Raw genomic sequence first — 12770 nt, 5'->3', positions numbered from 1 at the left:
TGAGGCCTGGCTTTCTGGTTTAGGTGACAACATTATATCAATAAATTTAAGCATTTCTACGAAACTGGACAAATTCCTTGAAGATACAATTATAAAAACTTATTCACAGACACAAAACAAAAAACACTGAATCAAATAAAAAGTTGAAAGTGTACTTTAAAATCTTTCCTATGATAAAAACCGCATGCCCAGGTAACTTCACAGATAAAATCTAATATATATTGTAATAACTAAACTAGTACTTGTGTAGCACAAGCATGTGGATCAGACATCAAAAAAATGAAGTGATATCAGTTCTATACAAACTCTCCTATTAGAGTAAAATACATTCTAATCTTTTCCATTAGGCCAGTGTGATGCTAATTCCAAAATCAAGGAACAACATTTGCAAATCAAACTCATTAACATAAAATTGATTATATATCATGACCAAATGGAATTTATTTCAACTCCATTTATTCCAAACAGAGTTAATTTAACATTCAAAAGTCAGTCAATACACCTCACCATCTTAAAGAAAGGAAAAAATAAAAATTAATCTCAATAGATGGCAAAAGGCATTTGGGGAAGTCCAATGCATATTCAAAATCTTAAAAAAAAATAACTCTGCAAATTTAAAGGTAACATTATAACTAGTATTGGAGACTGAATACATTCCTTCCAAGACTAAGGATTTCTGCTTATATCACTTTTACTTAAAATTATATCAATGTGTTAATTCATATATATATATATATATATATATACACACACACACACACATTCATACATATAACATAAATACATACATTCACATATACACATACACATATAAGCATGAACAAACCATCATCAAACCAAGAAGAAGCACGAGAAGAAATAAAGGATTAGTTCTGGGCAAACAAAACACTGTAAGAAACAATAAGAAAATGAAGACGTGAAATCACACAGAACTAACTCCTACAATTATTCCCAAGTAATGTGCATACAGATTAGCTCTGTATGTAAGAACTATCTAAGTAATTAGTTGGTGATAAGATATTAATTAGGGGCTGGGTGGTGATGGCGCATGCCTTTGATCCCAGCACTCTAGGCAAAGACAGGTGAATCTCTGTGAGTTTGAGGCCAGCCAGATCTACAGAGCTACACAGAATAATGCTGCCTCAGGGGGGGAAAAAAAGGATTAACTAGGAAATAAATTCAAAAGAATTTAGTGAGAAGAGCATCTCGATACTGGTTTTGCTAATTTGACAAAGTGTTCTATGAATAACATTTACATATGCACGAAAGTGGATAAAGCTTAGATAAAGCCTAGAATAACTATGAAACAACAGATCTTTAAATTCCATAGCTGAATGCTATTTCATCAATACAAAAACAAAAACAAAGGAAAGTATAGCTTCCAAAGCTACAAAATGAAGAAAAACATCTCGGAGCTGAAATGGTCCCGTTCCAAATGTCCAAGGAAGAAAAATGACTACAGAGTTTGTGAACATGTCATAGTCATAGAGAAATTTCTATCAAAGCTCTGCTAGTAATCCGAAGTGTGGCTATGAAAACCAGTCTTAGTCTCCCTGAGTCAGAGAGTTCTCATTTTCCATACAAAGGACAGATAATTGATCTCTAAGTGTCTTCACTGTGAATGAAAGTAAAATGCCCTACAATTCTAACCAAAACTGTAAGAGATTACCTCTCACATTCAGTAAAAAATTAAAACTTTTATCTAAGTGATTTCAGGTATGTGTTCCATTCCATTCACAACAAGCTGACCTACTGGGACACAATCACTTTTCAGGCCTGTACCTTGTTTGAGCGCAATGACACTCGACCTCCACAGCGAGCACAGAACTTGGTTTGGCAATATGAACAGTTATGGCCACAGCCATCAGCAAATTTTGTTTTGTGGCAGATCCCACAGGTTGGAGCATCGCCCTTCTGCTCTTGCTGCTGTTGTGACTCTTCCCCCATCTTCTTCACTTGCTCCTTATACATTTCAAACTGTTGATGCAGTTTTCTGTGGGGGAAAAAAGGAGGGGTTTTAAAAAGTGGTTTTCTGATCATCAAAAAATTTTATAATAAGAATACACAGGATGAGATTACAAGAATACAAAGTATAATTTTATAAACTATAGAATAATAACTTGCTTGAACAACATATTAATCATTAAAATGTTAGCATTAGTTCTATCTTTAATATACATGCTAATTATAAAATTATGTTTGTGGAACATTTCCTTGAATATTAAACAAAATATTAAACTAAACTACCAATACTACTCTTATTTTTCAACAGTTTAGCTTCAGATATACAGGAAGACAATTTTATCCCCACAAAGAAGCCATAACCCATTAGGTTAAAACCAGAAACACAATGTCAACTAGAGTGAACTAGACTCTCCACAGAGAGATAAACACATCTCTTCACCAGTCTGAACACAATTTAACTGTAAAAAGGAAACACTATCAAATATTCTCAGCCTATCAGACAGAGTTGTGCAAAAAAGTAAACCCTGGTATAGTTTAAAACACTGGAGCTATCTCAGCAGTTAAGAGTGCATGTGACTCTTCAAGACCACACCAGGGTTCCCAGGTCCCACACATGGATGGTTCACAATGGCCTGTAATTTCAGCCTAGGAGTTCTAATGCCCTCTTCTGACCTCTGTGCACACACACTTGCTCATGATAGATAGATAGATAGATAGATAGATAGATAGATAGATAGATAGATAGACAGACAGATAGAATGAATCAAAACTAAAACTAGGTTAAGAAAAAGGATAGCCGGGTGTTGGTGGCACACACCTTTAATCCCAGCACTTGGGAAGCAGAGGCAGGCGGATCTCTGTGAGTTCAAAACCAGCATGGTCTACAAGAGCTAGTTCGAGGATAGACTCCAAAGCCACAGAGAAACCCTGTCTCGAAAAAAAAAAAAGAAACAAACAAACAAACAAAAAAGAAAGAAAAGAAAAAGGACATCTAGAAAGTTATATCATTTATAGTAATTATTTCTATTGTATTCATGAATAAAATTTTAATGTTTAATAACTATAATTAACTTAAGATGTAGAAAACTGATAGAAGTATTGACACAGTGGTACATCCCTTTCATCCCAGCACTAGAGAGGCAGAGGCAGGCAGAGTGTAACCTCAGTGATTTTGAGGCCAACGTGAGTTCCAGGAGAGCCAAGACTACACACAGAAACCCTACCCCAAAAAACACCACTAAATTTTTTTTTTAACATTTAGAAAACTAAAAATGGTATCACTCCAAACCTAACACTGACAAAAGGATGACAATCTACAATACCATATTGAGCTCATCAGAAGGGAAGTTATCAGGCAAACAATCTAAATTCCAAAGAACACCAAGTCTAATTGTTCCATCTCTGGCAATAACATAGGAGAAGGAAGTAGCATGATACTGATAGGTAAAGGGAAGTCTTCATTATTTGGGGGGGGTTATTTATTTGTCTATTTGTTCTTGAGATAGAATCTCATATACATGGATGACCTCATACTTGCTATGTGTCCAAAGATGACCTGATCTTCTGATCTTCCAGCTTCAAGTCTCCAGTGCTGGGATTACAGGCACACACACTCACATCCATTTTATATGATTGTGGGGACTGAAATTAAGGTTCACACATTCTAGGTAAACTATCTATAAAGCTACATCTCCAGACAGAGATCAGGTAAAATTTTAGTAAATTGTGCAATGGGAAGATTAATCTAATATGACAGCTGCAAACAGCTAAAGATCCAGACTCAAAGAAGGCTTTTAATCACAAGTACTTGCCCACATCCCTCCCTCCACAAGCACTCTGGAAGACTTGAAAACACAGCCAAGAAAAATAAATCCCTGCTTCTGGGGGAGTATATATGTGCAGACATTAAAAGGTAAGTTGTGGCTGCTGAGGTACAGACATGGTTTCCTGATTTTGCTAAAATATATTTGTAAACGTTTTATTTAAGCCACAAGGAGGAAAAATAAGATGAAGACAAAAGGCCATTATAGCTATGGACAAGGATGAATAAAACCCTTTATCCACAGTGCAGAAAAATATCTTGGGTCCAGAATCCTACACAAACACACAAACAAAACATCTTTCATCACCAGGACATGGAGGAAGATCCTGCCCCAAAACTGGATACAGAACTAGAGATCAAGGCAGACATGTTCCCATGAGTAGGAGAGACCAAGGACTCATAAAATGACCCATTCTCAAGACCAGGTGATAGGACCTGTCAAAACTAGAAGGGAGAAAACATCGCAGAGAACACCCATTCCCTGTGCAGCAATCACAAAGTAATAAGGATCAGAAGCCAACCACTCACAAAGACTCAAGTGCATGGGGAGAGATACACACAGCCCTCACATGGGGGAGTGGGTGAGACAGCAACTTCTAGTACTCTGGCATCTGTTACAAGGGAATGCAGAAGTAGCTCACATCCTTTGAAGAGTTTTATGACTATGTTGCACTAAAGACAATGAATGCAACATCAAAATCCAAACATTACTGAATTGTTGATTTGCTTGATGTTTGTTTCAATTCCCAACACCAACAGCCTGATGGAAAGGGTATCCACATCAAGTTATAAATACAACTCAAAGATATAGCACAGAGATGAAAACAAAAAATAATCTATTACAAGAAACATAACACCTAGATTCAGCGATGGCACGGATTTGGGAATAATTACATTTGGAAGGGAGTAGGGGTAGAGCATGGAGGAGTGGGAGGAAAAAAGAAGGAATTATACTTTAATTGAAATGTTGAAAATTATTAAAATAAAAAATCCATAAATGTGAAATTTGAACAGAAAATAGTAAAAATGAAATAAAGGGTCAGAAGGAAATTCTAGAATGAAAACTACGCTATCAAAGATGAAGAATTCCTTCATGAGAAGACTCTACAGTAAGTTAGAAAAAGAGTTGATGAAAACTATCCAAAATGAGACCAACAGAGGGATAAGAGAGCACAGAGAACAACAAATGATTTCACAGTTAATATAGTAGGTGAATTAAAAGCCCCAGAAGAAAACATTTAAAGAGATAAGAACAAGGAATTATACAAAAATAATTTAAAAAAAATACACTAAGACTCATTCATTCCTACACCAACCCCCCCCCCTCATCAAATGGCTGGAAACCAAAGATAAAAAGAAAACTCTGAAGGCAACTAGATAAAACTAAGTGTGAATGAAAAGGTCATAAGAAAACATGTTACTGTGTATGCCAATTTAAAAATTAAACAGAAAAATCTAAAAAACAACTAGAATAAAATTAAGGCACATAACCATTCCTCATCTACCAATGGGTATCTTATGTATAACAGATAACATCCTTTTGTCAAAAGAAATGAAAGATTTCCTTTAATGCAAAAAAACTCAACTGTAGGCTGCCTATAAGACTCACTTCACCCTAAAGATACACAAATTAAAAGTAGGACTAAGAAGATATTCCAGGCAAGTGGATGCCCACAAAGCAAAAAAGGGTTTTATACTTTACATCTGATAAGTTAAACTACTATGTCAAAAACTGGAAAAAGCTCTTTATTATAATAAATTAATCAAAAATATATATGAATTTTGAATACTGAAGCAGCACAATAAGGCAAATATTGGGGATTACTAATGAAATAGTAAAAAAAGAGTAATGGGCTCCATTAGCTCGCTGTCAACAATTTATATAGAGCATATAAACAGAAAATCAATATGGAAATAAAGGTCTTCAAGTGCACTTCAGATCAAATGGGACAAAAATAAGTAATTTTTCTATCCCAAAATAATAGAATACACATTCATCTCAAGCATGCACAACATTCCAGGATAATCTACAAAGTGAGCTACAAACAAGTCTGAGCCAATTTAAGAAAACTAGAACCACACCAAAATGTTTGTTTGGGATCTAAGAAGCAATGTAAAAGATTTAAGAAAATTCACAAATATGGGGAAATTAAATAACATGTTCATTGTTAACTCATCATCCACTGGTATAAAGAAAATTCTTAAAATGACCTACAGTCTTGCATATAATATAGGCATGTGCCAAGTGATAATGCTTCAAACAACGGTGAGCTGCTCATATAGGGAGTTCCATGAAATTATACTATAGTCTAGGTATACAGTAGACAATCTGTGTAAGTTTGTATAATTATACTGTATGATATTTGCAGAGTGATGAAGTAATCTAATCATACATTTCTCATAATATAACCCCATTGTTAAGTGACATATGACTGTACAAAGGACAAGTCCACATCTTTAACCCCAGATTTTACCTTATTTCTTTTGTCTCATTCTAAAGTCATCCTGTCTGTCCTTTACCCGCATCATGATGCATCATTACACATTCTCTATGCCTTTGGTTCATATTTATCTCTCTAATCCTCTATCTCTCTGTGTCTACCTACCTACCTACCTATCTGCCCCTTCATCTGTGTAGCCCAGGCTTGCCTAGAACTCAAGACCTTCCTGCTCACATGTCCAAGTGGTAAGATTGAAGTGTGTGCAATTTTATGCAACAGAAGAAAGACTAATCAACCTGAAATCATACCTGAACCACAGCTCATTATACACAAAGAACATCACATTTTTCTGGTTTCTAATGAAGTTCATTCAAATGGACTGCCGCTCATATCAACTGCTTATTTCTAAATTTACCAAATACTATGGATTCGGCTTTCTATATTTTTCTTCCAGGTTTGAAGAAGTATCATAGATACCTCACATATAATCCTTTATAAATTTAAAAAAGTAAAAGATTTATACTATCTGAAGAAAAACCACAGTGATCCTTTATAAATATAAACAAAGCAAAGTCTTCTCCAAGTTGGTGGTCTAATTCTTACTTTGAAGAAGTCGATATATCAATTTCTTCTGTCATCATTGTGATTTAACTGCTGGCTCTTGCTCTGTGTGTGTGTGTGTGTGTGTGTGTGTGTGTGTGTGTGTGTGTCCGCACGCGTGTTCGTGTGCGCACAGAAGGGCGTGGGTGTACGGGCACGTGTGTGTGTGTTCACATATACATGTGTGTGCATTTACCTGTGTTTGACACAAAAAATTCTCCAGTCTCTTCTAAATAACCTTACAATTTTACCTCTCACAGCTAAGCTTTTAATCAATCTAAGTTTATTTTTATATGTGATAGGGATTTAATCCCAATGTTCTTTATATAGAGATTCTATTTCCCACCATTATTGACTAAGCAGTTAATCTCTCTTCACCAATTTGTGCAATCAGCCTATCGTACTATTAAGTTCCAAACTTACATTAATGTACACTACTGTATTCCACTGGTAGTGGTGTCTATTCCTACTGTACAACACTATCAAAAGCAAATTTAGAAGACAATGAAAGGTCTAATAGATCTTAAATAGATAAATTTCAATATATGACTTTCTAAAAAAGAAGGTAAAAAGTCACCACACTTTGCAAAGGGCTGCATTATTTTTTAAGCATTGAGGGCCATACATTCTTTGTCATGGCAACTCATCATTGGGACATGAAGGCAGCCATAAATAATGTTCAAATAAATGAACTTGGATATATTCCACTAAAACTTTATGCACAATCCACATTTAGCAAATTCCTGGTATAAATACAACAGTCAAGGATATAGTGTTCTATTTAAAAGTACTTTACAAAATCAATATTTAACCTATACACAATAATGTATAAATTTTGAAGTGTTGGTATTTGTATTATTTCATAAAAGCTTTCTAATCCAAATTTTTGTGTATGTTCTATATCAATATTCATCACTAAATAACTCATCAAATTTGGTATTTTCTAAAGCAAATGTTATTCTCTGTGAATTAACAGAACCCATAAACCTTGTTTACTACTATTCCTGAAAACCTTATCCCCAGCCTCATAGTTGTGTTGCTGTTATTTTACACATTTGGTGCTTTTAAGCTCTCCACAAACCAACCATTTACCTTCCTATTTTAACAGACATCTGAGGCAGGTGTGCTCCTTAAAACTTCATATTGATTGTGAAGTCATACCTTTTCTTATTTCTAGACTGATGTTAATATTTAAGGTAGTTTTTAGATGTATTTTTGCTATAATTGAGATATGAAGTATTGCCCCTAAAGGATCTTGCATTGAATGCTTGGTCCTTAGCTGAGGAAACAGTTGTGGAGGTTATCAAAACGTTGGGAGGTAGGGTCTAACTGAAGGATGCTTGTCATTAGTAGATCCTGATGCAGTGATTCTCAACCTCTGAGTCCAATTGCGGATCGTATATCAGATGGCCTGAGCATCAGATATCTACATTATGATTCATAATAGTATCAAAATGACAGATATGTAGTAGTAACAAAATAATTTTATGGCTGGGAGTCACTAAAACATGAGGAACTGTATTGAAGGGTCACAGTGTTAGGAAGGTTGAAAACTGCTATCCTAAAGGATAGTGAGAGTATCTTCTTTCTGATCCTTCCTCCTTCCATCCTCTCTCTCCGTCTCCCCTGAACCCTGTATCACCCATGTGCCTGCTGTCAGATACGTGACCTCTGCCATATCCTCCCACTGCTATGTTCTGCCCAAATGATGGAGACAGCCAAGCAATCACGGACTAAACCTTCTGAAATCCTGAATCAAAATAAATGTTTCCTCCCTTGGGTTATTTCTGTCTTATGTTACAAAAACAGTAACAGCAACAGTTGATTCAAGCAGTATATTATAGTTCAAAATAAAAAACTGAGAGTTGGGGAGGGGGGTCTGGAGAGATGGTTCAGTGGTTAAAATCACTGGCTGCTCTTACACAGGTTCTGAGTTCAATTCCCAGCAACCACATGGTGGCTCACAACCATCTGTAGTGAGATCTGGTGCCCTCTTCTGGCCTACAGGCATACATACAGGCAAAACAATGTATACATAGTAAATAAATATTTTTAAAAAATGAGAGTTGCTTGCTTTATCAATTTATGGACTCAAATCAGAACACCTAACTCCATACTAGAGAGATGGCCTGAACAGGGGGAAAAAACTCTCCATTGGATCTTTTTAAAGCATCATAACATACTACATTTATCACAACTGCACTTTTCATTCATTACATGATTTTCTGATTACTCCTACTTGTGTAATAAAAGAAAGGAATCAATAAGGATTTTGGTTTTGCTTGCACTTTTATCCTAGTGACTAGTTTAACACATATGTTCCATAGTTAACTTGTGCTTAATGTTTGAATTAATGATAAATAACATTGCATGTAACCTCTTCGGTAGGTGGATGAAAACATGTAAACTTGAATATAACCTAGTTCTATAATATAACCTAGTTCTTGCCTTCAGTAAAATAAGACACATGGGTGGATAGATATTGGGCAGTCATGGAAATAAGCTAAAAGTCAATGAAACACCTGTGAAATAAATGTAAAAAAAAATGGTTCTAGAAAGCAGGAATTAATTATGAATACTATTAGCATAACTTCACAGAATAGAGACAATTTTTAGTTTTTAAAATCCTGTTCTTGGAAGTATGGTAGATCAACTGAGGGATAAATTTCTTTATATATATATATATACATATATATATGTATATATATATATATATATTTCTTATTTTACATATCAATCCCAGTTCCCTCTCCCTCCCTCCCATGCGCCCCAACCCCCCTCCCATCCTACCCCCCCCACTCCACAGGAAGGGTGATGCCTCCCAGGAGGGATCAACAAAATCTATCAAGTCATTTGGAGTAGGGACTAGGCCCTCCCTCCTGTCTCTAGGCTAAGGGAGTATCCCTCCATGGGGAGTGTGCTCCGAAAGTCCTCTCATGCACCAGGGATAAATCCTGGTTTCACTGTCAGAAGTCCCTTAGACTGCCCATGCCTTCTAACTAAGACCCACATACAGGGGGTCTGAGTAGGTCCAATGCTGGTTTCCCAGCTATCAGTCTGGGGGTCCATTAGCTCCCCCTTGTTCAGGTCAGCTGTCTCTGTGGGTTTCTGTAGCCTGGTATTGACCCCATTTTCTTATCACTCCTCCCTCTTTGCAACTGGATTCCAGGAGTTCAGCTCAGTGTTTAGCTGTGGGTGTCTGCTTCTCTTTCCATCAGCTACTAGATGACGACTCTATGATGGCACATAAGTTAGTTAGCAGGGAAGGGTATTTAAGGTAGTCTTTCCACTGTTGCTCAGATTGTTAGTTGGGGTCATCCTTGTAAGTCTCTGGACATTTCTCTAGAGTCAGTTTTCTCTTCAAACCTATAATGGCTCCCTCTATTATGGTATCTCTCTTTTTTTTTTCTCTCTCACCTATTCGTCCCCTGATCCAGTCTTCCTAGTCCCTCGTGTTCTCCTCTCCTCCCTCTCTTTCTCCTAACTCCCTCTCCACTCACTGACCCCCCCACTCCCAATATGCTCAGGAAATCTTGTTCCTTTCCCCTTCTGTAAGGGACCTTGTATGAATCTCTTAGGTCCCTCCTTGTATCCTAGTTTCTCTGGCTGTGTGAATTGTAGGCTGGTGATCCTTTGATCTATGTCTAAAATCCATATATAAGTGAGTACATATGATTTTCCTCTTTTTATAAAGGCAACTTAAAAGAGAGTATCTATAATTCCATGCTCAGGATTATTTTAGATTATTACATATCTACCCTCATTTTTTCACATCACATTAGAGAATCAGTAAGTCCCTGGAAATGCTTAACAAAGTGATCTCAAATGAATCAGATATCCCACTGATTTTAGGCTAACAATACAGCCAAAACTTTTTCTAAAATCTGAAATTTTTTATGGCAACAAGACAACTACATGAACACCAACCTCTAGTTAAGGGGACCCCAGAGTCATCCCCCTGCCCCAGCTTGCTTGCCTATCATGCACCATTTGCATGCACCATTCTGGGACTGATTAAAGCCAAAGCCCAGAGTCACATTGAGAACTTCTGGTAGGAATTCCCAGAGTTTGTTTCCCCACAACACTCCTTCCCCTCTTTCAGCAGCCCCCCCCCCCCCGCCACTGAGCTCACGTCCTGGACCATATACAGCAAAACAGATCCATATTTAAGAGCTTTCTAGGAACAGAAGGGATTGGGTGGGAGGAAGATGGAGGGAGAGAGTGCTGGGAGAGACAACTGGAACTGTGGGGCATCTCAGGGATGAGCTACAGACCTAGAGCAAACTCCCAGGAATCTACAAACTAAGAGCCTAGCTAAGATTCCTAGCAATGAGGTATACAGACCTGAACTGGCCATCTGCTATAACCAGGTAAGACTACTAGTGGAAGGTTTGGGACCCCAACCCAGCCACAAAACCTTCAACCTACAAACTGTCCTTCCTGAAAGATGTGCTAGGTAAAGGTGGCATAGAAATTGTGGGACTGGCCAACCAGTGACTGGTCCAGCTTGAAACCCATGCCATGAGAGGAAAACCGCCCCTGACATTGCCTGGGGAGCCAGGAACAGCCCAGAGACCTAGGGTAGAACCAAATATTGCATGCAAAAAATAAAAATAATCAATGAAATGATTCTTAATGATACTCTGCTATACTCATAGATAAGAGCCTAGACTAATCACCATCAGATGGCAACTGATGGAAACAGATGCAGACCCACAGCCAAGCATTAGGGGGAGCTCAAGGGGATCCTACAGCAGAGAAGGAAGAATAATTGTAGGACCCAGAAGAATCAAGGACACCACTAGAAAACCAACAGAATCAATGAACCTGGGCTCTTAGGAGCTCACAGGGACTGAATTGACAACCAAGGAGCCTGCATGGGTCTGAGCTAGGCCCTCAGCATATATGTTATAGTTGTGTAGCTTGGTATGACTCCTAACAGTGAAAGCCAGATGGGCCTGGACTGACATTCAACCAACCATGAAAAACAACAGATAAGAACCCAGACTACTATACGCAGCTGTGGTGGGTTGAGTAAGAATGCCCCGACCTTAGGCTCATGGATTTGAATGCTTGGTCACCAGGAAGTGACAGTATTTGAAAAGATGAGGCGTGGCCTTACTAGAGGAAGTGTGTCATTGCGAATGGGCTTTGGGGTTTCAAAAGTACATGCCAAGCTCTCTCTCTCTCTCTCTCTCTCTCTCTCTCTGCCTGTCTGTCTCTCTCAAGTCAGGCTATAGCTCTCAACTACTTCTTCAGCACCAAGCCTTCCAGGCATGCTCCCATGCTTCCTACCACGATAAGGGACTAAACATCTGAAACTGTAAGCAAGCCCCCAATTCCCAATTAAATGCTTTCTTTTACAGGAGTTGCCGTGCTTATGGCACCATCAAAGCTATCAATCCAAATAAAACAAAATTTAAAAATTCATGTCCACAAATCCAGCTATAAGGAAACACTAGAAGAACATTTTAGCATAAAGAGAAGGTTAACTGCACCCAAGAGGACACAAGGAATAATCCCAGAACATTTAACCAAAAAAGTTCTAGAAACCACAACAAAGTAACAGGAATTAATACACTATTCAATAACAACTCTCAATATTAACAGTTTCAATTCCCCTGGATTTGAAAACAGGATCTGTCTTTCTACTGCCTCCAAGAAATACACCTTAACATCAGAGACAGACACCACCTTCTGCTTCCTAAAACACACATATATAAAATGAATTTAAATGAAGTTACCAGATAATACCACAACTTAACATCAGATGCTACCCAGTTATCAGGAATGATTGGCCAAAGAGGCCCTGCAGACTCTTCCCAAGCAGTAGCACAGGTTATTGCCAGTGGTCACCCTCCATGACCAGACACGATTGGGGAGGATGCCACATTCTTACCTCATCAAACATGAAGAAACTGGCTGCCAACCAAATGGGAGCT

At 37.6% G+C, this 12770-nt stretch overlaps 1 protein-coding gene across 1 annotated transcript in view; it reads right to left on the bottom strand.

Moving 5' to 3' along the window:
- Nucleotides 1-12770, bottom strand: part of Rims2 (regulating synaptic membrane exocytosis 2) — a 380476-nt gene that overhangs the window by 299268 nt on the left and 68438 nt on the right. The window contains exon 4 of the mRNA XM_051202763.1: nucleotides 1783-1993. Within this exon, the coding sequence (XP_051058720.1) occupies nucleotides 1783-1993 (211 nt within the window). The remainder of the gene's footprint in view (nucleotides 1-1782; nucleotides 1994-12770) is intronic.

Source organism: Phodopus roborovskii, unplaced genomic scaffold, assembly GCF_943737965.1.
Source record: "Phodopus roborovskii unplaced genomic scaffold, PHOROB, whole genome shotgun sequence".
In the NCBI taxonomy this organism is placed as follows: Eukaryota; Metazoa; Chordata; class Mammalia; order Rodentia; family Cricetidae; genus Phodopus; species Phodopus roborovskii.
This window is presented reverse-complemented; position numbering and strand designations above follow the sequence as displayed.